Below are 27,083 nucleotides of genomic sequence, written 5' to 3'. Positions count from 1 at the left end.
ATTCAAAGCACAATGAATTCGACCGAGGATAGGGATCGCATTGTATATTTCATAATGGATCCTACAATCGTGAAAACTTTGCCGACACAATTAGATTTCGTACTTGGATATGAATTCATGGATTATCAATTGTTCGATCGATTCATATCATCGATATTTTATGTTGGTCAGGGGAAAGAGCAACGCCCAAGTTTACATTTAACGTTTGATTATCAGGAATTCAAAAATCGGACAAAATTGGATGTTGAACCGAAAACTCGCCGAATATGGTCATTATGGCGTCGGAAATTGCAACCAATTTTGTTTAATGTTTACGAAGATCTAACAAAAGAAGAAGCAAAAATGCGTGAAGCTTTAATCGTAGAGACAATCGGTGTAAGCAATCTCACCAATCCACTTTCCGACAATCTTTCACGACAGTTGACCATGAATTTACAGGAAAAAAAATATTAGGCACATATTTAATGTGTAAATTTTTCCTAAAATATTCATTTGAAAGAGGAGAATTGATCGAAGAGTCCCAAAGTGACAGTGATTGATATATAGTTTATTATTGACCTTATATCGATTTTTAATTGAAACAAATTAAATGATTAAACTATTTTGAAAATCGACTTGTGGCCAAAACTTTTATTCAGTGTTGACAGATGTCGCTTTCCAACGGTTGAATTTAAACAACTGTTTTAACAATCGCGGGCTTTACTGCACAAATCCAAAATTTGTTAATACACAATACAAGTACATGCAGAGTGTAAATGGTGAATTTTATATTCAAAAAGTAGTTGTCAGCTGTTCTTTCGATCAAATTGATGAAAATTGCTATTGTTGTTATTAGAAAATTTTTAAGGGAAAATTTCTGAAATTCACTCAAACTGCACTCACAAGACCCAGAAAACTGTAAATTTTACCGGAACTTGTGAAGAATATATACGAGTATATTAACCCACATTGCCCCCTTTATACTTACCTGGCGGGGTGATCGGGTTCTCAAGCAAACCCGGCACCGGGTGGAGTCTGTGCCATTGCACTTCGGCACGTGATGAAACCCGCCACTGGTCCAAAATGGATCAGATGGCTCGTGTAATTTTTGGTAGCGAGGTTTAGCGTACGCGCTGACCTCTTCCTTTTATAAGATTGAAAAAAGGGTGCACAAAAAACAAGTCATTATTGACAAATTACCCACTGGTGGCATGGGCGCCGACAGGGGGTGCAAGTAGGTGCATGTGCACCCCCTAGCTTTTGAAAAAAAGAAAATGGAGAAAAAAAATAAATCTTTCAATAATAAGAAAAAACGCGAAAAAATAGTTTGAATTTTAAATTTTTAAATTACAATTAGACATTTACATTTTACAACTTATTTTCTAAAAGAGCAACTCAAGCCTTCTTTTTTGTTGTCCAAACTTGTCTACAACTTTGTCGATAAAATTTGGACAATTATTTATTCTTTTTTTGTGTACACTAAGCATACATAATCCACTTAGTCTATCGTCACTCATTGTAGATCGGTTCCAAGTTTTGACGCGCCGTAATGTGCTAAAAGATCTTTCAATACTGCAGGTTGTTGCAGGAAGTGTCATGCCAATCTTGAGTGCCTCGGAAACAGCCGGATAAAACTTCGTAGCCTCTTCAATTAAACTCATGCAATCGGTAATTTCGTTCGCAATGTTTTTATTTTTCCACATCTCATACCATGTGGTAGCGTCGGATATAAAGTTTGGAATAATATCACCATACAGACTGTTAATGTCTTCCAGAACTGTTAAAAACGATGACTTGTCCAATTTACTCATTTCTTTTGGGTGAAGTTGTAAAAGTGAAAATGCTTTCTCTTGTGTAGAAGAATACCGAATTTGTAGAGAAGATATTATAGAATCCAAATAAGGGATGAAAATGGATCTCCTAAAATATTCTTCTGCGTTTTCAGAAGGTAAATTCGATCTGTGAACTTGCCTTTTATTTAACCGTGGCTGTTTTAATTCAATGTCTAATTCTTCACAAATCGATTGTGCTTTTTTGAAAATCAATGAAAACTCTTCAGAAACATTGTCTCGATGGGATTGCAGCACATCTGTTGATTGAATTATATGAGCAGTTACATCTTTAATGTTCATATTTACTTGCTGCAACTGATTGCACACAGATTCGAGTTTAGCCGAATAAGTAGCAATTACTAAAAGCGTCAAAATGTAAGTTGGAGTTGTGATAGCAGTGAACAGCAAATGAGCCTTGACCATTGTTTTTTTGTTCGCACTGTCTGTAAGCTTTTCTAGCTCTTGGACAATTACCAAAAAGTTCTCAGAAAATATTCTGATACTTTTATACTTTGCCGACTAACGTGTTTCACAAAACAGAGGAATATTAGGAATCAAAGATCGTCGTAAATCAAATCAAAGATCGTCTGCTATCACGTATGGTTATCAAATTTTGGGTGATAAACTAATTGTCAAAACAAAAAATAAGCTTAACTCAATTCAGCATCATATTTTATTAAAATCAATTTATGCATATCAAACGGTTTCATGCAATATTGTCTGTATTCTCAACAACGTCGAAAAATTAACTGATTACATTGATTCTTCTCTAATTACGTACAAGATTCAAGACAAGGTTGTTAGGAAAATTATTATGGCTATTCGGAAGAAACAAATTATTTCAACGATGTAAACGACAATTTCAAAAGCTACTTTCCCACATCGCAAATCCCAAAATTCTTCAAGCCTAATTTCTACAACGTACAGTTTATTACAGGTCATGGTCATTTCATGAGCTACCTTCACCGAATTAATGTTAAACCAACTCCCGCTTGTGAATGCGGTCACAGCTACCAAGACCCTAATCTGTTGAACTACGATGCGCATGTTCTATTTTAGTCATTGGCTCTGTGTCATTTAAACTTTTGTCTTTTCTAAATTTTGTTTGTATTTTTCATCTCATTTAAAGACACGTGTTAATTTTCCATTATCATTATTATTTTTTCTGTGGTGAAAAACATTTTTGATAATAAACCTTTGTTTATTGATTATTTTTCGGCTGAAGTTTATGTCTGTGTATTGTTTGTTTTTTTTCTGTATCGTAAAATTTCGTATCAATACACTAATCATATGCTGTTTGACTGCTCGATCCACCAGCAAATCCATCACAATTTAATTAATCCATGGGAATTTATGATCAACAAACATAATTTTACGTTGTTTAATAATATCTGCAAGGGATACGTAGTATCCAATTATTAATTTGATTACTGTATTACATTTTCTTTTGTTTGTTCCTTTATAACACAAATGCCATCATGGCAGTGTGTTTTATTCTAAATTAATAAATAAATAAATAAAGCATCAGATATTTTATTTTCATCTTTTTCTTCTTTATTCGAGTACCTTCATTAGAATAAGTAGCAAGTTAAGTGGAAAAAACCACCAGAATAATTGGGCTTTGGTGTGTTCATATATACATCCATTGACCATATCTGGTATACTTACCTGTTGGGGGTGTGGCATTTCAAGCAATTCCAGCCCCGGGTGGAGTCTGTGCCATTGCACTTCAGCACGTGATGAAGCCCGTCACTGATCCAAAATGGATCAGATGGCCCAAGTAATTTTTGGTAGCGAGGTTTAGCGTACGCGCTGACCTCTTCCTTTTATAAGATTGAAAAAAGGGTGCACAAAAAACAAGTTATTGGTCTCCACATTCGCAATTACCCCCTGGATGTGTTTTTGTGAAGCATCAGATATTTTTAGCCCCAAGAAAAGAGTTCCCACGGAAAAATTTCTGGGCTACAAATGTGATATTTTGGTTCTATAGAGCAGGCTTACAATCTGATCAATCGATCGATTTTAAACGAAAATGGAAGATCTTAAGCGCGCTTTAAGCAGAAAAATAGAACCATTGCAGCCCATCACGTGATCACAATTTACAGGGAACTTTTCACCTGAATGAAATAAATTTCCGAAATCATTCTCATTTTCTGCATATCCGCTGCTTATCTGGTTCATATTTTAATCATTTTATTTTAAAAAATAAAGTTATTATCATTAATCATAAATCAAAAATTAAAATTCAAAAATTGAAAATCAAAAATCAAAAAAAAAACAAACAAAAAATGCCAAAAAAATGTGATAATTCATATTGATGATTTTTTTCCTTCTTTTTTGATTTTTTCATTGTGTAATTTTTTAATAAATTTTTAACATATAGTTTTGCAGAGATACCATATGCCTTTAATATCATCATTTGGCATCATAGATGATGCCAAATCACTGGAATGTACAGCGATTCTGTTTTTCCCGATTTTGATTATATTCTAAAAAATAAACTTAGTTAGTTTTGCAAAATAAAGTATAAAAATTCATACGTTGGCATTTATGCCATGACTATTTGTCAAGTAATCGATTCTTCTTGTTAGTTCTTGACATTTTTGATTCAGTTCTTCCACTTGCTTGCATTTCTTCGAATTTATGATTTTCGTCAGCTCGACATAAGGATTGTTTTTTTTTTTTGAATAACTTCTGCCTCTGTACCTAAAACAAAATATGATGTTATAAAATTTAAAATGTGGTCTTGTTTATTACAAATATAAAATTCTATTACCCATAACAATTATTTTTCCTTTTCTTTTATTAAAGTCTACCGAACTATATTGAATGTCATCTTCATTCCTTCACCGCCATTTTGGATCGAAATCAAAAATTTGGAAAAATCTAATTACAAGCAATTTGCCAGAATCATCTATTAATGATGCCAAGTTTGTTATAACAACAATTAAAAATCTTTTCGTTACGACCATCAGAACGTGATTGGGAAGCATTAGTCGAAATCGCTATATTGATACGAAACACCTTATCAAGTGCAAATCTAGCATCAGAAGAACGATCGTTGGTAGGTGTACTGTTACATAAAATTGATCTTCATGCACATTGGTGATAAGCGAGCCATTACGTTGGAACAAATACTATCCAACCTGGATCATTAAGCTGTGCGATGATTATTCCTTTGTCTCTTGTGAAGTCAAAAATTTCTTTTTTTAAATCGTAAAAACGCTTAAGCATTTTCGCTTTTGACAACCATCTGACTTCACATTAATATGTAACATCGTCATAATCGGAAAATAATTCAGCCAAATAATTTCTGAATTGACGATGTTTCTGAATTTGTTAACTTGACCGATTTCGCACATAAATTTTGTTGATGGATAATACAATGTAAGTTGGTCAGCTTTTTTGGACCAATTTTTTTTTGTTAACATTCCCATTGAACCCTTTCTGGGTTCCGATCATTGCTGGCGCACCGTCGGTGCATATCCCTGTCAATAAATTCCAATTGATTTTTTGAAAATTAGATCGACAGAGTTGAATATTTCTTCTCCGGTTGTGATCCCTTTCATAGGGTGGAGAGATAGTAATTCTTCTGTTATGTTAAAATTTTCATCAATACCTCGAATGAATATGGCTAATTGCGCTGTGTCTGAAATATCAGTGCTTTCATCCAGTGCTATTGAAAATTCTTTGAAATTAGCGATTTTGGCTTTCAAACTTTTTTCATTTCAATACGTCGAACAAGCTTGTTCAATTTTAACAGTCCATCATGAAAAAATCCTGGTGGGTGGTGCAACATATTCGGATGATTCGGATAATGGTACATTGAGAAAAGATATTCGTATATCAATTTGACGAGTATTTAATTTGAATGTTGCAGCATAACTCAAAGCCAAATTGGTTAATAACTTCTTGTAAAAATCCATTTATCGCTTCAATCCAATGTTCAGTGTCGTGTAACGTCATTTATGACGACCGTTCTCGTGAGCTAATGCTTGGTGTGCTCTATTTTTCTATAAATTTATATTCTATTACTCATCACTATTTGGAAAATTCTTGATTCAGAACATTCCAGATCTTCTTTAGCTCATCAAACATCAATATTCATGAAGATTGTGAGATAAAAGCCTTCAATCGGTGAGTGATAAAAATGATTTAAAATATATTGATGATTAATGATTTAGGCCAAAAAATTTTCGCCACTGTTTGATACTTTGGTGTCAATTTGTCAGGATTAATTTCCTGGACATAATATCGAAATAATTTGGTCTCTCCAACTAAATCATCGTTAATTAATTTGAAAAGAGTAATTTCATTACTTTGAAAATTCGATATGGAATCCACATCTAGTTCAATCCATCTGCTAATGTTTGATGGAAATGTTGGAAAATTATAGTTGTCAACTATAAAGCTATTCGTGCGATGAACGAAAAAATTGCACGAATAATTCTGGCAATTTTGAAAATTAATCAATTAGTTTAGATTTAGAATATCATTCATTTATACTTACTTCGTTTAAATTTCTTTTATAACGAAAACGAAAACGAGTAATTTATTTTAAAATATTGTGTGTTATAGTAAGGTCATTCAATACAATCATTTATATATGTTTCAGTAATGTAATAATAATCATAAAAGTTCAAATATTAGAATAAAAAGTTTGTTCTATTAATGTTTTCTATTTCAACACTTCAAGTCTTGCTCGCTAAAAGAAAGAGCAATATCAAAAAGATTTTTCGTAAATCTACTCTTGATCTCTACACAGAGAGAAAAAATCGAAAATGATTTACTTAATATCCTGTCAATAAACAACGTTACCATTGAATTTGTATGGTAACGCTGTTTATTGAAAGGATATTGAGTAAATCAAATTTAATTTTTTCTCTCTGTATACTCTTTATCTCGGTTAAGTTGTTATCCAGAGATTGTGCATGTATATGAGTATGTATGAGTATTTGATTTGATGAGTATATGATGAGTATATGATGAGTATGATGATGAGTATTTGATAATGAAATCATTTTTGATTTGGAATTCGAATTTGAATTCGAAACATTTTATTTCATTTCATTTCATTTCATTTCATTTCATTTCATTTTTCATTTCATTTCACCATCATCATTATTTGGAACAACAATTATTATTGCGGGTATCCAGCTATATTGACCGTCAGGGCCAGCTTGGGACTGGCGCGAAGCGCCTGTACTTGGCTAGTTAACAATTATCATCACTATATTTTTACTAACTTTATTATCTTGCATTATTATTTTTTTTTTTTTGAATAATGGTTCTGTACATTGTGTACAAAATTTTCGTTATTATCAAGCTTGATTATTCACTTGAATATACTTATCATAGTGGTTATTGTGATAAACTAATGTAAGTAAAATCAATCTGAATATCGAAACCTTGAATTAAATTAATTGAATGAACCCAGCCAAAGAAGATCCAGTTCTAAACAGATCGCTGGTGGTTCTCAACAAGATATAGCGAAATTAGCAGGTCCGGCTGAACCCATAATTTCAGAAATTCCATTTGATCAAGATCATGGACAAACTTCGAGACATGAAAGTGAGATTCCAATGGATGTGGATCCATATGATCCTAAAAATGAATCAGATGATACGACAACGATGATAACGACGATGATGATAACAATGATGAGTATGATCAGTATGATCAACTTGAACAAGTCTTCGAAAAGTCTTTGAGACGAGAACCAATCTTAAATTCATTTTGGTCTTCAACTGTGTCACCATTAAACAAAGGTATTAGTGAGTATTTACAAATTAGATTCATATTTTTATATTTGATTTAGACGAAAGAGATTTTTTGAAACAATTCATTGTGGAAATGTCGGAAGTACGTCTAAAAAAATCGATTCCAAATTCACATGTGGAAGAACTGGGAACGGTTATTGCTAATAATTTTGTAAAAGCTTTCGAATATTCTGAGAATATTAGAAATATTATGGCACGGTATTGCTCCAGTTGTTATTTGCAAAACAACTTTTTGGAATTGCAAGACTCCTATGTACAGTAATACCCCGCTTAACGCGGGGGTTGGCAATATGCAATGAATGCAATGTCCTATATCGAATACAAACCTAAGCGGGGTATGAGTGTACCACCTACCCAGGTATAGAGTTTGATTAATTTAATCATTTTTTTTAAATTTTTGAATCTAATCTATTCAGATAACTACTTCGGACGGCCAACTTTCTATTCAATATTATTCAGTTGAAGGAATTTTGCAATCCATAATCAATCAACATCCCTCGTTGATTAATTCAATCGAAAAAGAAAAATCATTGAATTTTATTCCCGAACAAAATCAAGAACAATATGGTTATTCGAAATGAGTTGGACACGACTGATGAAAGCATGTTTCAAAGACTTAAAGGAAAACTTCGAGTTGAAATTTCCCTTGATGATTTTTTCTTTATTGGAAAAAAAGGAAAGAAATTTTTAGCCGGTTACATATCATGCACAAATCTACCATTGAAGGAACGTACGAAACGTGATAACATACACTTGTTTCTGATGGTTAAGAGACCACATACTCGAATAGTGGAAGCAATGAACCAGATATTGAAACCGTTTGTCGATGAAATGAAGCTACTTGAAAAAACGGCTTAACAATAATGGATAATGAAAATGGTGAAACAACCAAAATCGATGTTACACTTTCGAAAGTTGTGTGTGACAACCTAGCTAAAGAAGGATTTAAATCCAGAAAACTTTCGAACAATTCTCTATGAAATTTCGGCAATCAATTCTCGTCCAATTGCGGATATGAACGGATCGGTGTTGACTCCGAATTAAAATTGATATATGGCACAGAATTGAAGAAACCGTGCCGCAACCACCGCGTACTGTTAAAATAGACTTGAACATGATTCATTCAACAAACATTTCTTGTCTGTCACACATATAAAAACAATCCTTAGGTTTAGCGTACGCGCTGACCTCTTCCTTTTATAAAATTGAAAAAAGGGTGCACAAAAAAAAATTGAGAAATAAAGTCATTGCTCTCCTTATTCAATTACCCATTGGATGTGTTTGTTCACCATGTTTAACATTAAGCATCACTTTTCGATTAAAACTTTATTTTTGAATTTTTATCTTTTTTTTTATTCAAGTATTTTAGAATAAGTAGCAAGTTAAGTAGAAAAAACAGATATACCGAGATAAAAAAAATCTGCTTCATCATTTAGCTTATAAAAACAAATTATAAATTTAAAAAAATATGGCAAATATGATTATGGCAGCTATAATGATATTCGGCATTTTCTCATTTTGAATGTCCATTTGTTGCACCATTAGCAGCAACAGTAGTAGTTAAATCATTTTGTTGCAATGATTGTAAACGAATTTGATCCTGAATTTTGGCCAATTCTTGTTGCATACGACGAATTTCAGCTTCTTTTTCCAATAATAATCGATCTTTTTCTGTTTCATCCATTGTCATACCGCTAAGTATTGATACATTATCACGTACATCGCTTGTATTGAATCTTCTTGTCATTGGACTCATATCGCCACCAGAATTGGCCAAATGCAATGAACGATAATTTTCATAATGTAAATCATGTGTTACTTCATGCAAATCTTGCATTTGTGATACCAACATTGAACGCAATTTAACATAATCACTATGATCATCACATTCGGTACGAACAATACCCCATGGATATTCACGGCCACGAATACGTTCACCATTTACTTCGATAATATCCACCGATGAAGAAACGGCGAATGGCATTGAATTTTGTAATTGTCTTACATGTTCCTGTGATAGAAAAAATAGATAATTTCAATAAAAAAAATGAGTACTTTTTGACAAACCTTATATTCAATATCATCATCTGGATCACAATCCGGTATTGTATAGATATCGATTTGATGTTGTTTAATCTCTTCAAGAATACGTTTCTTCAATGTGGATGTTTCATTTGGTGTAAGAAAATCAGATTTAGCAATCAATGGTACAATATTAACTTTATGTTGTAATAATTTTAAAAAACGAACATCCGCCGGTTTCAAGCCATAATTAATTGGTGAAATAAAGAAAAAACAACAATGAACACGTGTATCACGTATCTGGCGACGATTTAATCCGGATTCATTTGTTAAATATTTTCTATGTTGTTCATCAATATATTGTAATATTGGATCATAATTATCCGAACAATTCAATGCATCACCATAACCAGGTGTATCGACAACTAAATAATTGGAAAATGGAATATTTATTAAAATTTAAAAAAAATATTAATATTTTCAATTGATACAAACCGGTCAATTTAAGACGGACACCACGTTCTTCAATATCCAATGATGTAGTTTCAATTGATAATGTTCGATCCAATAATTCTTGTGTGGTTGGAATCTTTCGATTTGAATTAATATTTGTGCCAAACAATGAATTGATTAATGTTGTTTTTCCCAAACCAGATTCACCGACAACCATTAGATTGAATTCGAAACCTTTTTTTGCAAATTTTCTTTGTACTTGATTCGGTAGATTGGCGAATCCAAGATAACTTGTTGTCGTTGCCATATTTTGATTCGATTAATTGATCACACAGAGATGAGTGGAAATTGTTTGTTAAACACAACGTTGTTTGAATGTCAAAAGTGATTGAATGTGAGGAAACAAAATCGAATAGAAGACTGGTAATTTTTTTTTTTTTTTTTTTTTTTTTTTGATTAAATCGAAAAGCTCGATGCGGATGTGTTAGATATTTTTGGTGAAATTTAACAAAATCTGATCAAAAACAACTTTTTTCCTGTTGCTGCTGCTGTGTATTGGGTAAACAACATACAAGTGGACTGGCTAGAAAAACGACAAATTTTCTATATAATCAAATTTGACAAAATGAAATGATATGAAAAAAAAATGTGGAATTAAAAAAAAAACAGTAACAGTCGTTGTTGTTGATGATCAATGACACTCAAAACACAAACATAGAAAAACCTGATTCAAAAAATGACAGAATGCAATTGCAGCAAACAAAAATCTGTTGCACACAATCACAGCCAAAACCATCGAAAAATCGAAATGTTTGGATAACACTGTGTGGTGGTGGCGTCGGTGGTGGTGTGTTTGTCCAACCAACCCAACGCTCATTGAGCTCGATCCATTTTAACTAAACATGCTGCGCCCGTTAAATTGTGTAGTAATAGTGGACACAATCGTCTTGTTATTTTTTTTCACAAAAACGGTGAGCGCGAATTTCAAATATTTTATTTTTATAAATTCTTTTTCAGAATTTTACAGAATTTATTGCTCAATAAACATGTTTAGCTACATAATTACTTTTTGTAGCCGTAGATGATGTTGTTGTAGATGATCCAGGCATATATCGTCCTTGACTAGCCAATGAATTTGCTTTCATTCGTCGTATTAATTCTTCACGAGCTTTACCAACATTTTCAACATTTCCAGCCCAAATGGTAATGGCTGAATTCTGTAATGCACGACCATAACTAAAACTTAATTTCCATGGTGTTTGTGGTTTGATTTTTGAACCAATTTGATTGATCATACTTAAATTAACTGTTGCTTCTTCTTCAGATTGTCCACCGGATAAAAACATTATACCAGGAACGGCTGGTGGTATTGTACGCATCAATGTCATAACTGTTGCCATACCGATTTCTTCGGCATTATTTTCTGCCTTGCCATTAAAATCATGTCCGGCTGTGATCATATTTGGTTTGAGTAGAATACCTTCCATTAGAACATTATGTTCATGAAGTGCAGCAATAGTTGCAGCAAACACTTTCTGGCTAACCTGTTGACATTTTTCCAATGAATGATTACCATCGGATAAAACTTCTGGTTCAACAATTGGTACGATTCGACATTCCTGACAAATGGATGCATAACGTGCTAATCCACGTGCATTTTCAACAATAGCCAATTGTGATGGTGAACCACCATGTTCATCAATTTTTAATACTGCTCGCCATTTAGCAAAACGACAACCAAGTTTATAATATTCTTCACATCTTGGTTTCAAATCATCTAAACCTTGAGTGTTTGTTTCATTATTAGTACCCATTAATAAGACTAAACCTCTATCTACTTTAATTCCAGGCACAATATTCTTTTCACGTAATAAATCCACAAAACCTTTGCCATTATCATCTTTCTGATATAAAGTTTCATCATGAAGAATAACACCACTGATAAATTCACGAATTCGATCATCACCAAATAACATTTGACGATATAAACGACGATTTTCTTTCGTATTTTCCACGGCAATCTGTACAAATTTCTTTCCAATCGTTGACATTGATTCATCGGCTGCTAAAATACCTTTACCATTTGTAGCTAATAATCTTGCAGTTTGTTGTAATTCATCTTGAATATTTTTCGATAACATCAACGTCATTTTTCTTTTTTTTTAATCAACAGAATACAAATGAACAAAAATTGAATCAAAATTTCATTCACAAACACAACACAACACAACGATTTATGTTTTATTCATTTTTTTTATTCAGCTGTAATGAAATTAGTGTTGTTTTTTTTCATTCAATCTCTTTCACATTGTTGTCATTCGAAAATTTCCATTTGTTTTTTTTTTCAAATTCCAGAAACAACAACATTAACAATATATAAATTAATATTTTAGTCCATATTATTGTGTGCGATAACAATTTAACAATTTGTGATAAAAATGGAAGAATCTATGTATAAAACAGTGGACAATATATATTTAGCATTTTGAAATGGAACCAGAATTGTGACAGCAACATGGAATGTATGAGAAAACCATTCAAAAGAATAGAAATACAAGAAAGAATAAAAATGTGATGATGATGATTGATGAAATATGAATGAATGAATGAAAAATTCGAAATGTTTTTATGATGATGACGATGATGGTGATGATGATAATGAGAATAGAAGAATTTTAAAAAAACAATGGCATGATTGGCAATTTATTTTGAAATTCAGAAATATTTTTTTTTGTCATTTTGATTTTTGTGATTTCAGTAAATTTTTTTTTTATTTTTAAATATGTGACTCACAACTAATGATAAACTTCGCAACGATCTTTATTACCAGGTCGACAACGTCCAACCTCTTCAACAAATACCTGATCAGCTGGACAATGATGTGTCAATGTACGGAAACCTTTTTTACCACGACCAGCTGGTGCACAAACAACAAACATACCACAACTTTCGGGATGTGCAAATACACCACGTTTCGAACAACCAAGACCACCATCATTATTTGAATATACGGATGGCCCATGAAATGTATCAATCGATGGTGCAATATATGGACGACGAGTTGTTGTTGTCGTCGTCGTTGTTGTTGTCGTTGTAGTTCTAGGTGCTGTTGCATGTGAACTTGTCGTCGGTGATTGATTATGATGATTATGATGATGATGTATGCCAGGTAATGGCCTTCTTGGACGTGCAATTCTTCGTCTTGGACCCAATGAATGAAGTATTGGATCATCATTTGTAATCAATGCTGTTGGTATCGGTGTAGTTGGATGTGATGACGATGATGATAATGTTGCTGTCACACTGTCCAATAGGTCGGATAATCTATTTTTCTGAAAATTATTCGCCTGAATTGGATTATATAAACTACTTGTACTGGTGAAGGGTGAGATATCAAATTCTGGTGGTAATGTATTGTAATTGGTAAATTTTGGTACTGGCGATGGTGTTGTAGTTAATGGTAATGATGTTGTATGCAGAATATTAAATGGTAACTTATTATCTTCAGCTGCACGCGGAGGTGTGTTGATCAATAGATTGATTGGATTTTCTTGCTGCAATGGAATATTGAATTGATTCTGTGGTTTACGTCGTTGATGTTGAGCATGTTGAGATTGTTTTGGTTTTGATGATGATTGAGAATTATGACCAATATCATTATTAGGTAATTGATAAGGTGGTGGTGGTGCTGGTTGAAATTGACGTAAATATGCTGACAGAGGAAGTTCACTACCTGGTGGTAAAAATTGTCCCGGTTGCATCAATGACGGTGGTGGTTGTGGTCCAGACATTCGATTATCCGATGATGATTGATGGTCGAAAAGGAATTCATCTTCATAAACTACACCGGCTTTATCGGGTACTAAAACTGCCGTTGAAAACTGGTGCATCGTATTTGGATGTGGAAGACGAATACGTCTTGATATTGTCATTGCCGGATCTTTTTGCCGGGCAGTTAAACTATTATCGATTATATCCGATGGTAATGCTCGATTATTATTCGGTGGATTATCCGATGGCATTAATTGATATGGTAATTTAAATATTTGTCTTGTATTAGGATCGATTAAAACTGCCGATGTTAATGATTCATTTGAAAATTTTTGTTTATTTTCTTCTAAAATTAATCGTCGAGAATTTTGCATATCATTGAAAGCATTTATCATCATATTACGACCTTCAGGTTGATTATAATTAAATTCAAATGGTTTTGCATTAGATTTCTTTACAAAATTATCGATTGATTCGGCTTCTAGATTAGTATTACTACCACCACCACCATTATTATTATTATTTCTACCATTTGATTTTGGTTTCTCGTAATATGTAAACAACGATAATGTTGTCGGTGGTATCGGAGTGGTGGCTGTAGTAGCCATCGTTGTTGCCGTAGCTTCGGAATCTAAAAATTGTGGACGTCGTTGTCGAATAGGTTTCGAACGATCTTGGCGTGCTGGTGCAGGTGTAGTAGTTATTGGTTCCTGTGTTCGTTTAGGTGTAACATATGCAAAAAAATTCGATGCCGATCCATCATCTTGTTCAGAATTTAACGGTTTTCGATCATTATCGTTATTATTATTGTTGAAACCTTTAAGAATGGCTTCAAGTTTATCAATACCTCCCAATGCTTTAATTAGATTAGAAAGCTGAACTAATTCATCTTGATTACCATTTTTAGCCGCATCATTGAATTTTCTCATAGTATCCATCATCATTTTTTCATCATTATCTCGTTCATATGATGATGGTGGTGGTCCGGTGATTGGCATCTGTGTTGTTGTTGTTGTTGGTGGAGGTGTAGTCGTCGTCGTTGTTGTCGTTGTAATCGGTGATGAAGTTGTAGCAATCTTTGGTCGAATTCGTGGTCGTCGTGTTGTAATTGTGGATTTATCTTTTTTATTTCTACATGAAACATTTTCCTGATAATCACAAGCTTCGGTTTTGCTATTGAAATATAATCCTGATGGACATGTAAATGAATGAGCAACAATACCCAAATTAGCTGGACCACTATCTAAACACCAGAAATATTTTCGACAATCTTTTGGATTATTGAAAAAACCTTCATCTTCACAATTGAATTCAATTCCCGGATCCGGTGTGGTTGGTGGTTCCGGTGTTGTATATAATAAAGCTAAAGCTGTAGTTGGTGCTGGTGTTGTCGTTGTTGTGGTGGTGGTAGTAGTAGTAGTAGTAGTTGATGTGCTAAAATATTGTTTCCGTCTTTGATTACGTCGAGTATTAACATTCAATGCATTGAGTCCAGATTCGGATAATTCAAAATTTACAGGTCTTGATCGATTACGAATAAAATTGTTTTCTCGTGATGATGATGGTCGAATGGAAGATGTGGAATCACGTGATGCAGCTGGTTTTGGTGATACTTGTAACAAAGGATTAATTAACGATGTTCGCAATGAACTTATTAATGGATTTTGTTCACCATAACAATTGCCACGGAAATCATCATTATCCAATGTCCAAACCATTGCACCACCTAATCCTTGATCAATAATGAATTTAGCTTTATCTTGAATGATTTCAATATCATCGAATGCAACCCATTGTTTTCCTTTTACCGCGTATGGTCCTTCAATATGTGGATGTGGTCGATGTAATTGCCAATCATCATCTTCAACTTTTTGACATATTTCATAGAAAGCAAGATAGCCTTTTTCTCTTGTCGATGGACCTGGTTCACCAGGGCCTTCAGCCAATGCATTGATACCATTATTATTTTCATCAGCCAATGTAAACGAACGTCCATAAGTAGGTATACCAAGAATTAATTTCTCACGTGGTGCACCCAATTTAAGATAATAATTGATTGTCCATTCGGCATTCAATTTCAATGCTTCGGTATCAATAATATCGGGTTTCGAATTCAATGGTGCATGATGATCAGTTTCTGGATCAAATGATGTATGATAATCATAGCTAAGTACATTTAAAAAATCGGCATATCTATACGAAAAAAAATGAATCAATTAATGCAACAAAAAAAAACAATTCTTTTCACACATACTGTGATATGACAGGAACATCGAATCCTTGATCAATATAATCTTGACCAGCCGGTACAGCAACACTAAGTAATAATCGTTCTTTACCTGTAGGTATTTTTTCATTGTTGAATGCAAAACGTAATTCCTATTTGGATAGATGGAAAATTATTATTATCATTTGGATACATTATTTTGCGTGTGTGTGTGGTCAATGATTTCCTGATGAAGATGACACAAACAGACGCACAAACAAGCACAGGTAGAGATAATTTATTTAGATCCAATATATAATTTTCAACTTACTCGAATCAATTTAGCATATCCTTCCTTATCTTCGGGCGCACTTCCTTCACGGAAAGCTGGATACTCCTAAATAGATTTTATGACATATACACAGAGAGAGAGAGTGAGAGTGAGTAAATGAGAAAAAAAACGATAATTTTTTTTTTAAATAAATGACATTTGTATAAATTATGATCTAATAAATGAAAAAATGTCATACCCAATCAAAATCGATACCATCGAAATCATGTTCACGTAAAAATTTCAGCACACTTTTAATGAAATTAAAACGTAAATCAGTATTGGCAACTAATTTAGAAAATCTTTTCGATCCTTCATTCCATCCACCAATAGCGATCATTGTTTTCAATTGATTATTATATTTCTTAAGGCCAACAAATTTTTTATAATTTCCTAAATAAAGAAAAACAAAAAAAAATTTGAATTTGAGTTTGAGTTTGCACGTGGTGAAATTTAATTTTCATATAAATATATACCTTGGTTAATATCATTGTATGGATCGAATGCTTTCAATTCATATTTACTTGATAATCCAGCAAATGCATAAATCAAATGTGTCTGTGTGTGTCAGGGAATATTCGAAAAAAAAGTTGGGGGAGGATTTTATTATTATTATTATTATTGTTTTATGAATCAAAAAATTTTTTTTTTTTTTTGGAACAAGATTGATTATTATTGTATGAATTGTCTTTGATCGAATCAAATCAAATCTTATTTAGATCGTTAATCTTTTTCACATTCACATTCATATTACAATTGTCATGTAAAGCTGTACTTACACATAAGAATGGATTAATATTTTGTGGAGTAAAACGAGCCACACCAGGCCTATATATGGCCCAATTGGAATAATAACAGATTAATTTGACATTTTCATTTTGATCATTCGATAATGATAATGATGATGATGATGATCGTTTCGTAATGTTATGTACATTTGTATTGGACAACGACGATGTTGTTTGTTGTCCATCATCATCATTGTTGTCTATAGCCAATGATAATTGTAGGATGTTGAAAAAAATGGCCAATACGATAATGGTGATGATCGTTGCCAATGGCAATGTCTGAAAAAAAATGGGAAACAAAATGAAAAAAAAATTTTAGACATTCATACGGAAACAATGTTTATCATTTAATGAATAACGGAATCAGACGGGCAAAAAAAAATTTCGAACACAAGTGCATATAGCCGACAATAATAATAATATAATTGTCGTTTTGTTTTTTAAACACTTATAATTTGACACATTGACTTGAAAAAAAATGACAATAATAATTTGAAAAAACAATTCCTGTATGAACAATGTGTGTGAATGAATTCAAATCATGATCACATAATGCAATGCAAGAAATATGAATTGTTTCATTTTAAAAGTGATGAAATTATTATGCAATTATCAAATGAGAAAAAAAAATGAACAATGAAAAACAAAAACAAAAAAACAAAGATCCAAATGGAACAATTTTTTTTTACTGAATGTGAAAAAAAAGAAAACAAAATGATGCTGAAATTATATTCGGTTTATCTCATCATTATCACTATTATTATTATTACCGAAAACAAAACAAAAAAACAAACAAACTACCGAATGAATGAATGATGAGCGAGAAATTTACAAAAAAAAAAAATGAAAAAATACCTTGACATAATTGTCAATCATTTGTTGATGACGATGATCTATCTATCTATCCACATCTGATGAGAAAACACTGTTGTTGTTGAAATAATAACAACAACAACAACAAAATTATCAAACATGATGATCATCATATATATTAATTAACTGGACATTGTAGAAATATAAACAATTTCTCTGTTGAACTTTACGTATACGTTAAATACAAAACGAATGAAAAAAAAAATTAAACGGCTAGTCAACTATATTCAATGTCTGATTTGGACATTGTGGATGCGCATCCATACACGAAATAAAAAAACATTTCAAAATCATCATGATGCATCATCAGATATTTATTTATCAAAATTCAAATGCTGCACATTTGCTGATTTCGATCGAATCAAATGTTTATTATCGATTTGAAACGCGTGTTTTTTGCAAATATTTTGAATGGTTTTTTTTCTATTTCATGCCCCTCAATAGGGGGATAATTTCTTATTTCAATAAAAAAAATTATAGATCACCACCATCATCATCATCATGGTCATTGAAAATATGAAAAAAAAACAAAAATTTTACAAGCAAAAAAATTATGCACATTAGAACATGAATGTCACTGTAGACTAATTAAATTGTCCAATACCATTTATTAATACTAATAAATTCCTTTTATAACCATCATTGGCCATGAATAATGATAATAATAAAATAAAACTTATTGGTTCTGCACATTGAGAGAATACGAGAAGAAAAAATGAAAATTTAGCCAACAACAAGGTTGTACACTGTGTATACACAACCTTGTTGTTGTTTAATATATTCGGACCGATTCAAATTTATTATTCCTTGGTCTTATTTCACAACAACAACAATGATGATGATGATGATGGTGATGATGATATGAAAATTATTATCATTGTTCCACACACACACACACAAAAAAAGAATGACGACATTCCGAATCATCATTTGTCTATTTTGTATTATGCGGTCAAACATTCATAATTCCCATCAAAAGACGAATGATGATAAACAAATCAAGTTTTTTTTTGTTGTTTTGTTTCACAAAAAGAATATTTATGATGATGATTTATAATGCATGAAACGTGTTGTAAAAAAAAAATTTCAAAATTAACAGGATACACAAACAATTGACCATGTTAATATGTTTCAACAAATAAGATTCGAACGGAGGCTATTTTTACATTTTCGAACCTTTTTTTTTTTTTTTTTTTTTGCTGTTTCTATTATCGGATTTATTTTGTAGTTATATAATCTAGTCATCATTATATTATCATCGAAATCAACAACAGGCTAAATCTAATGTTCAAATCAAATCAATTGATCTATTATAAATTGCGTATAATTATCCTTGTTTTTTCATCATCATCATCATCATCACATTGAATTATCCAATTTAATTTATTTTTCTTTTCTTATTCTTTTTCATATCCATCTATCAAAAAAAAAACATCACAAATGATGATCTTTTTAGCATCTTGTCATGAAAATGATCAACAATTGGATGTATGTTTTTTTTCCATATAAAATATATCTTACAATCATAATCATATCATCATCATCATACATAATAATGATAATAGATATAATAGGATATATGATTATCATGATGATGATGCCTAGTAGGCAGGCATGCAGGCATTGATTTTTTTTTATTATTATTTCATTGAATATGTTAACACAATGTTCGAATTTCGAGTGAATAACTCAACCATAAATGGTCAACTATATGATGATGATGATGATGATGGTAGTGAATGCGATGATCACATGTAATGAGTATTATAGACTATTATGATGATTATTATTTTGAAAATAGCGAAAGTCTATGTTTTCGTTTTCGTTTCCATTTTTATCACATACATCCCATCCACAAAACGGTTAGTTGGTGATGATGATGGTCATATTGATGGCCAACATCAACAACCCAATCGATGTTTATTATTCGAATGATAGTCGGGGGAAATAAAACATATTCAAATGTTTACCATATGTTTTTGATATTTTTTTCTTCACACCGAACACAAGAGAAAAAAATTGAATGCAATAAATAAATAGGCAAACAAATATTACAACAACAACAACAACAAAAAAAACTCAAAACTTACGCCAAAATTATCTCAGAGAATCGATCTCAAAAGTGTTGGGAGATTGTTGTTGTTGTTATATAACTTGAGAAAATTGATCAATTTGAATTGTAATTGTTATTGTGTGTATGATGTTTGTATACACACACACACAAAAAAAAATGAAATTTGAATTTGAATTAAATTGACAATAACAAAGGATTTTTCTTGCAAAAATTCAACAGGATTGATACATTCGAACGATCAAACGATCGATTGATTGATTGATGTTCGGTTTGTTTATTTAGCAAGTTTCTATTTTACCTGAAATTGTAAACGTATTGAGTTTGTTTTTTTTTCTTGCTTTTTGATTTGAATCCATATGTTTGATTGATGGCCAAACGATAATGGTGGTGTTCCATTCAAATTCGATGTCGATTGTCAATCATCATCATCATCATTTGTAAATATAGAACATTCGATATAAATAATAATATGGGAAAAACATTGGATTACAATAGTTGAACCGCTATTTTCACCCGTTATGTTTATTGTGGTTTTGTTGGCAAAAAAAAAATCAATGAAACAATTTCATGGACATTCAATAATCCAAAACCAAAAATGTTCCAACACCGATAATGATATAGAGATACAATTAAAATGACAAACAAACATCTCCACAGAAAAAAATGGTCAATTATCATACATTCATATTAAAATGATTTCACCCACTTTCCAATGTTTTTCTCTTTTCAAAAATGTTTTGTTTTCACAATGATGATGATGATGACAATTTCTATTGTGTCATCATTCTTTTTCTTCATCATCATCATCTTTGAATGAATATTATCCATCTCTAAACACAGTAGCCTAATTTGACTATTTGATGACAAAAATTCAAAAATGTCCATCATATATCAAAGCTCATCATCATTTTGAGAATGAAGAAGAAAAAACTGATGTCCAAACTGTATGTGTATGTGTATGTGTGTGTTTTTTTACATTTTCCCTTGTAATATTCACTAATGAAATTTTTTTTTTTTTTTGATTTTATTTACTCCATTCAGCATCATCATCATCATCATAATGAAATGAATAAATATACTGTTAAACTACAGCTCAATCCACAATTCGGTCTTTTATTTTTCGCATTTATCACAATAAAATTGCCTAAAAATAGATGAATTTAATGTATGGAAAAGAAAAAAAAAAAAGATTTTCTTGGCCAAAAAAAAGAAAATTTTTTTTTTCCTGAGGCCAGGGTGTTTTGCTCTCTCTTTTTTTTGTTGGGAATTATCATATCCGAATATTTTGGTTGATGTTCATCATCATCATCATCGGCAACAACAACAACAACAAAGGCATCATTATATCATTTGGTGACACAATGTCAAGAGACGATGTGAAAAATGATGATGGCAACAACAACAACAACAACAATAGTAGTAGTAGCCGCAAAAAAAAACAAGGTTAAGTTTAATGATCATCTTGCCTTTCTTCTTTTTTCAATATAATGAAATTATTTTTGGGTGATATTGTCTTGGTACCAGCACCACCACCGCCACTGTCAATCATCGTTGTCGTTTTACTTTTCTTCTCTTTTTTTTCTTTATTTGTTTTTTTTTGTGTGCTGACAACAATGACAACAAACATTTTTTTTTTCGTTTTGTTTACTGTCAACAAACAACAGCAATATATGTTGTTGATGATTGTTGATATTGGCCTTTACCCATTACAAATTAAATCACAAATATAACCTGTATATATAATACATGTGATTCTCTAAAATCTACGAAAATATATTCGACACAATAGTTATGTCAACAACCATTCGATACAAACACACACAGAGACAGACATACATACAACAGGTGGCACTTGTTGCATACAAACAAATTGATGACATTTACCGTTATGATTTGAACTTTTTTCTTTTTCTCTTTCTACTTTTCTTCTCTATTTAAAAAAATTGAAATTAACAAACAAAAATAAATAATATTTATATAATTGTAGACAAAAAAAATGTCAAATAATAAATGATATTCATGTTTTTTTTTCTCTCGTTTCTCTGGTTTGGTTTACTTTGGTTTGATGATGACCATATGAACATTTTATCATCTGTGTGTTTTACATTATTATAATTTTGATTTTTTTTCCACTGGATGTTTAAATGATGCCATAATAGTAGTGGACAAGGGTCACAAGTTAGGATAATTTATTTAGTTGAAAAAAAATCAAATGTTTTCCAACAATTGTGGTCACGATCGTGTGTATGTCTAATTAATATTATGATTTTTCTGGGTCAAATGCTTCCAGGTATATGAATGACTAAATGACAACATTATTGATCAGTTTGTTGTTGTTGTTGTTGTTATTTATTTGTTGTTCTTGCATCAACAACCAAAAACAACAACAACAACAACAACAACAAATAAACAAATAAACAAACAAATCAATTGACCTTATAGAGGCTGTAATATCTACAAAATTTTATCATAAATTAATTATAATGTTCATATAGTTGAGGTTTATTTATTTCGTCAATATTGAAATTGAATTCGATTTAATCTGATGGAAAACATATTAATTAATTGAATTAATTGATGAACAGACAAACAAACAAATCTTTTTTTTTCTAATTGAAAATCAAAAAAAGATTTCAAAAAAAAAAAACATTGAAATTACCATACAAAACACATCTTTTGTAAATTTTTTTTCCATCTTTCTATGCCTAAAAATAACGATGATCATCGGGATTGATTGAATTTATTTTTCATTTCACTGTTCCAATCAATGAAAGAGAAAGAACGAGAGACAAAAGAGATATCATCGGAAGACACGAAATAAAAAAAAAATTCCAACAAAACTGACAAATCATCAAATGAATGGCAACAAATTGAATCATTTTTTTTGCATGGCAATAAAATAGAGAGATAGATAGTGAAATGGAAAAAAAATTGAAATCGGCAAACATGAAACTGAAAATTTTTTTTTTATAACACCTGTTGCTGGCTCAAACTGTTTTTTTCATTCATCTCTGCAACTTTAATTCGATTTATTTATTATTATTATTATCACAAAATGGCGGTAGCATAATTGATAACTATATCAAATTTAATTCAAGTAGAACTCAAATTATCTATATCCAAAGATTCGATTTTCATTTCTGAAAATAAAATGTAAGGTGGAAAATGTCAAATAATCTCTAAGCCGAGTAGATTGGGTTTTGTGGCCAAAATGATGATGAAAAAAAAAATTATGATTATCATTATGATGGGTGAAAATCAATTTCGAGTAGACAGATTCATAATTATAGCCAGCAGTTGTAATATTTATATACAGCATACAGCAGCCATACAGACACATATTGAGCCTGAGGATAAAAGGCGGATATAACCCCCCGAACGATTATTATTATTATTATAATCGTGATCAATCTTTTTTTTAATCCAATGTTCTATTAATGTGGATTTTATTATAACGTGTCGCTACTAATACGGCTACTGTATGTATATAGCCACATTTCCTACGTCGGTGATCATCATCATCATCATCATAATCGTGATGATCTACATTAAATTGTCATTATAGTATCATCATCATCATCATCAGGATCAAAATAGCCAAAAAATCTTATGATATCAAATATCAAATATGATACTTATGGTTATTATTTAAGGGATTGACAATTTTTTTTTATTAGTTATTATATGCAATCAATCATCATTCAAAATTTTTTTACATTCAAATAGAATATGGAAATAGTTTGTTTCCGGTAGGTGATTATGTGTTTGTGGTTTGAAATTTATCAAAGTCACTAAATTACTCGAAAAAAAGAAAGAAAAAGAAATAACGAATAAAATGAATGATCATTTTACATATATTCAATTCAATTCAATTCAATTTTCATTCATTCATTCATGTCATTTTCAAATTAAAAAATGAGAGAAAAAATTCAAATTTTAAAATTATCGTCATTGACAACACTCATATAATATATATATCGGATAATAGACAAATGAATGAAAAATTGTGTGGAAAGCATTATCGTTTCGCGGTAATTCCGGTTTCAATTTTTCTGTCTTTCTGATTTTTTTTGTTGTTGTTGTTCCTGCTCAAATTAATAATCAGATATTGGCGGAATATCCGTGATTTTTTTCTTTTTAATATACAAGACAATATGCTTGAATTGCACAAACAATCATATATTTCCTCCCCCCTTCAGTCATCAACATGATGATGGGAAAATTACATTTTCAACTGCAAAAAAAAACATCAATTTCAATTTTGGTCTATTTTTGGTATAGACAACAGCAACAGCAACCAATGATGATTCAAATCAATTCGGTTGAAGAAGAAGAAGAAGAAAAAAAAACAATGGACCAGTAAATCAAAAATGGACCGGTATTTTTTTATGGCTAGTTTTTTTTTGTCTATGTTTTTTTTTTTTGGTTAAAACATTGACCAACTACTGACCGGTATTGATGTGAGAGAGAAAAAATTGAAAACAAAAATTTTGTTTTTTCATTTCTCTGAATCATTCCATAAATCAAAATACAAATATTTTTCTTTGAAAAATTGCAAATAGAAATTGGAACATTGAGCAAAGAAAAAAATTTTATAGTGAATTACCGTTGATGGTGACATTTTTTTTCGTCGTTTTTCGTCGTTTTTTTTTCTCTGGTGGTTCTTGGAATATTGTTTGCTGTGTGTATGCGTGTGTGTGGTTGTGTGTGTGTGTGTGTGTGTGTGAAAGAAACCACGAATTTCGTGATGAAAATTTTTTTTTTATTATTGTTTTCTGCTCTAATTTTCAATTAAAAATTATAAACAATCGGTATCGGTTGATTGAATGCTTGAATCGGTTGATATCGGTAATCGGTGATAAATTATTATTGGCACATGTAATAAAAAAAATCACATTCAATTATCACGCGCACACACACACAAATGGTTGAAAAATTGGGCGGACAACGCCACAGCCATCGCCTAATTTTGTATATTTTCTTTTATTATTTGAACGGAACTTGAAACAAACAAACAAACAAACAAACACGTGTAATTAATGTGAATTCAAATGAATGAATGAACAATATGGAAATTTTTAGTTTAGTCAATGATTGATCACTTGGTTGTGGAAGAAAATGAACCGAATGATAAGATGTTTGTTTGTTTGTTGTTGTTGTTGTTGTTGTTGTTAAATGAAAGAAAAAACTAAACAGACCGATTGATTTAGATTTTAAAATGATTCACAATCAAACACGTGCAATTTTGAATAGAGCGAGAAAAAAATTTTTTTTTTCGTTGTCGTAAACTGAATCAAATTGATTTTGAATTTTGAATTTTGATATGTTTATTGTCTGTGGCGTATGGTATTTGACGAATCTTTGGGCTCTATCCAAATAAAAGTGTTTTTTTTTTTTGGATACAAACACACACACATGGATGGAAAACCGAAAATGAAACATCTAGAGAAATGAACAAAAAAAAATGCAAGTACAAATGAAAATAACAAAAAAAAGAAGAAGAAGAAATAGAAAGAGACAACAACAACAGCAAAAAAAAGAATGGTAAAAACTTCAATCAAACACACACACACACACATCATTTTTTTTTATTGAAATTTCGATTTTCTTATTCACCTGAAGGTAAACTTTCTCTCTCTCTTTCACTCTCTCTCTATTTGTTGTTGTTGTGTGAATATTTCTCATTTCATCTTCATCATCGACCTAATTTTGAATTTGACATAAACGAAAAAACGAAGATGAAGAAGAAGAAGAAGTAACAACCGATAAAAAAAACAGCTACCTTTTTTTCCAGCAGATTTTTCGTTGTATTTGTATTTCTTTTTTTTTCGTTGTGTCTGTGTGTGTGGCTGTGTTTCTTTTTAGGAAGACGATGGATGATAATATATTCCATAAATCGCGCCACCTTTTTTTTATTTTTCACATTCATACCATCATTGTGGATCATTGGATCATCATCATCGCCCATAGTATGACGACTACAATGAATGAATAAAGGAAAAAAAAGTGGAAAAACAAAATAAAATTCAACAACAGTTTTTTTCGCCGTTTGAACCACAATTGATGGACACACACACACAATCCGTCCAAAATTTTTTTTTCTTCTTCCATTGATACAAATTCATTGTGTGTGTGTGTGTGTGTATTCCACACGAACACCGCCTCGACAGGCGATATTTTCAAAAAAAAAATGATTCATCAATCCCAGTTTGGGCCACCACCATCATCATCACCACCACAACCACCATGGCCATAGACATCGAATTTTTTTTTCGTTGAATTCATTCATTCCATATTTATATTGAAAACAAAATGAAATATGAAAAAAAACAAACACAAACTCCACCTTTGATTCAAATGTAAAATAGCTAATTAAATTTATGATGATCGAATACATACATTGTGTTGTCTGGTTACTAATAAATTCCATGATAAAAAATGTGGCCAAAAAAATGATTTTTATTTCCGGAATGGTGACAAGCATTGTGTAAAAAGCTAAAAAAAAAAATAAACCAAAAAAATATCGATAGATCGATTGTGTGTGTATGTCGAAGAACTACTTCGAACTACTCCCAAAAAAAAAAAATTTGATAGTGATGGACGATGAATCGATTTTTTTTATTTCACTACATCAAAATGTTCCAATTAGATTAATCTATCTATATTGCTGTGATATGGCAATGATTATCATATTTGTTTGTCTTCAATTTCTAATCGTTGTTGATGATGGAAATAAATGTTGACAATTCAAACTAAAATCATTTAGTAGTACATTTTAAGATGCAAAAAAAAAATGATCGATTCCAATGTATTTGACTTTGAAAATGATAAAATCCATCAAACAAACACACAGACAGATAGACAGACAAGACACAAGTCGTTGATAGTTAGCCTTCTAAAAATTATTTGAAAAATTATCATGATCTTCTGATGATGATGATGATGATAAAAATTGACACGAATCAAACAACAAC

The 27,083-nt window shown here is 31.2% G+C and overlaps 4 protein-coding genes, 1 long non-coding RNA gene and 2 other non-coding genes across 9 annotated transcripts; 3 read left to right on the top strand and 4 right to left on the bottom strand.

Annotated features, from left to right (window-relative positions):
* Positions 1–959: 959 nt before the first annotated feature.
* On the top strand, positions 960–1,122 carry LOC124497354 (U1 spliceosomal RNA). The gene has a single exon (XR_006959407.2). It is a non-coding gene; the product is annotated as a U1 spliceosomal RNA (small nuclear RNA).
* Positions 1,123–1,361: 239 nt separating this feature from the next.
* LOC142597678 (52 kDa repressor of the inhibitor of the protein kinase-like) lies at positions 1,362–2,111 on the bottom strand. The gene has a single exon (XM_075732723.1). It carries the CDS (start codon positions 2,109–2,111, stop codon positions 1,362–1,364), a length of 750 nt encoding a protein of 249 aa, XP_075588838.1.
* A 1,360-nt stretch (positions 2,112–3,471) lies between these two features.
* Positions 3,472–3,633, top strand: LOC142597733 (U1 spliceosomal RNA). Its single transcript, XR_012832363.1, has one exon. It is a non-coding gene; the product is annotated as a U1 spliceosomal RNA (small nuclear RNA).
* A 5,269-nt stretch (positions 3,634–8,902) lies between these two features.
* On the bottom strand, positions 8,903–10,853 carry LOC124497312 (septin-2). Its single transcript, XM_047060964.2, has 3 exons — positions 10,109–10,853; positions 9,659–10,038; positions 8,903–9,602 (listed from the first exon to the last, which is right to left on the bottom strand). Exons 1-3 carry the CDS (start codon positions 10,371–10,373, stop codon positions 9,105–9,107), a joined length of 1,143 nt encoding a protein of 380 aa, XP_046916920.1. The 5' UTR covers positions 10,374–10,853; the 3' UTR covers positions 8,903–9,104.
* Positions 10,854–11,077: 224 nt separating this feature from the next.
* On the bottom strand, positions 11,078–12,228 carry LOC124497314 (fructose-bisphosphate aldolase 2). Its single transcript, XM_047060966.2, has one exon. It carries the CDS (start codon positions 12,214–12,216, stop codon positions 11,104–11,106), a length of 1,113 nt encoding a protein of 370 aa, XP_046916922.2. The 5' UTR covers positions 12,217–12,228; the 3' UTR covers positions 11,078–11,103.
* Positions 12,229–12,299: 71 nt separating this feature from the next.
* Positions 12,300–25,617, bottom strand: LOC124497293 (uncharacterized). Of its 3 annotated transcripts, none has more exons than XM_075732800.1 (7): positions 24,716–25,617; positions 17,154–17,441; positions 16,851–16,932; positions 16,574–16,767; positions 16,375–16,440; positions 16,092–16,216; positions 12,300–16,030 (listed from the first exon to the last, which is right to left on the bottom strand). In XM_075732800.1, the coding sequence occupies exons 1-7, from the start codon at positions 24,728–24,730 to the stop codon at positions 12,862–12,864; spliced, it is 3,939 nt and encodes a 1,312-aa protein (XP_075588915.1). In that variant the 5' UTR covers positions 24,731–25,617; the 3' UTR covers positions 12,300–12,861. The 3 variants fall into 3 exon arrangements, with proteins under 3 accessions (XP_075588915.1, XP_046916897.2, XP_075588914.1); XM_047060941.2 differs by lacking the exon at positions 24,716–25,617 and adding an exon at positions 20,448–20,539; XM_075732799.1 differs by lacking the exon at positions 24,716–25,617 and adding an exon at positions 18,018–18,127.
* Positions 20,663–22,137, top strand: LOC142597695 (uncharacterized). The gene is made up of 2 exons (XR_012832337.1): positions 20,663–21,053; positions 21,151–22,137. It is a non-coding gene; the product is annotated as an uncharacterized LOC142597695 (long non-coding RNA).
* Positions 25,618–27,083: the final 1,466 nt, after the last annotated feature.

Source organism: Dermatophagoides farinae, chromosome 7 (genome assembly GCF_024713945.1).
Source record: "Dermatophagoides farinae isolate YC_2012a chromosome 7, ASM2471394v1, whole genome shotgun sequence".
Lineage (NCBI taxonomy): Eukaryota > Metazoa > Arthropoda > Arachnida > Sarcoptiformes > Pyroglyphidae > Dermatophagoides > Dermatophagoides farinae.
The sequence above is the reverse complement of the archived record's forward strand: the minus strand, read 5'-3'. Positions and strand labels throughout refer to the sequence as shown.

What these genes read in the sequence shown, in the direction of transcription:
- LOC142597678 (XM_075732723.1), bottom strand. Translation starts at nt 2,111, where the DNA reads ATGAACATTAAAGATGTAACTGCTCATATAATTCAATCAACAGATGTG.
- LOC124497312 (XM_047060964.2), bottom strand. Translation starts at nt 10,373, where the DNA reads ATGGCAACGACAACAAGTTATCTTGGATTCGCCAATCTACCGAATCAA. An exon ending in TGTCCGTCTTAAATTGACCG is followed by an intron (nt 10,039 to 10,108) that starts GTTTGTATCAAT and finishes CCAATTATTTAG; the next exon opens with TTGTCGATACACCTGGTTAT. An exon ending in ATGATGATATTGAATATAAG is followed by an intron (nt 9,603 to 9,658) that starts GTTTGTCAAAAA and finishes TTTCTATCACAG; the next exon opens with GAACATGTAAGACAATTACA.
- LOC124497314 (XM_047060966.2), bottom strand. Translation starts at nt 12,216, where the DNA reads ATGACGTTGATGTTATCGAAAAATATTCAAGATGAATTACAACAAACT.
- LOC124497293 (XM_075732799.1), bottom strand. Translation starts at nt 18,038, where the DNA reads ATGATTGACAATTATGTCAAG. An exon ending in ATACAATGATATTAACCAAG is followed by an intron (nt 16,768 to 16,850) that starts GTATATATTTAT and finishes TTCTTTATTTAG; the next exon opens with GAAATTATAAAAAATTTGTT. An exon ending in ATGGTATCGATTTTGATTGG is followed by an intron (nt 16,441 to 16,573) that starts GTATGACATTTT and finishes AAATCTATTTAG; the next exon opens with GAGTATCCAGCTTTCCGTGA.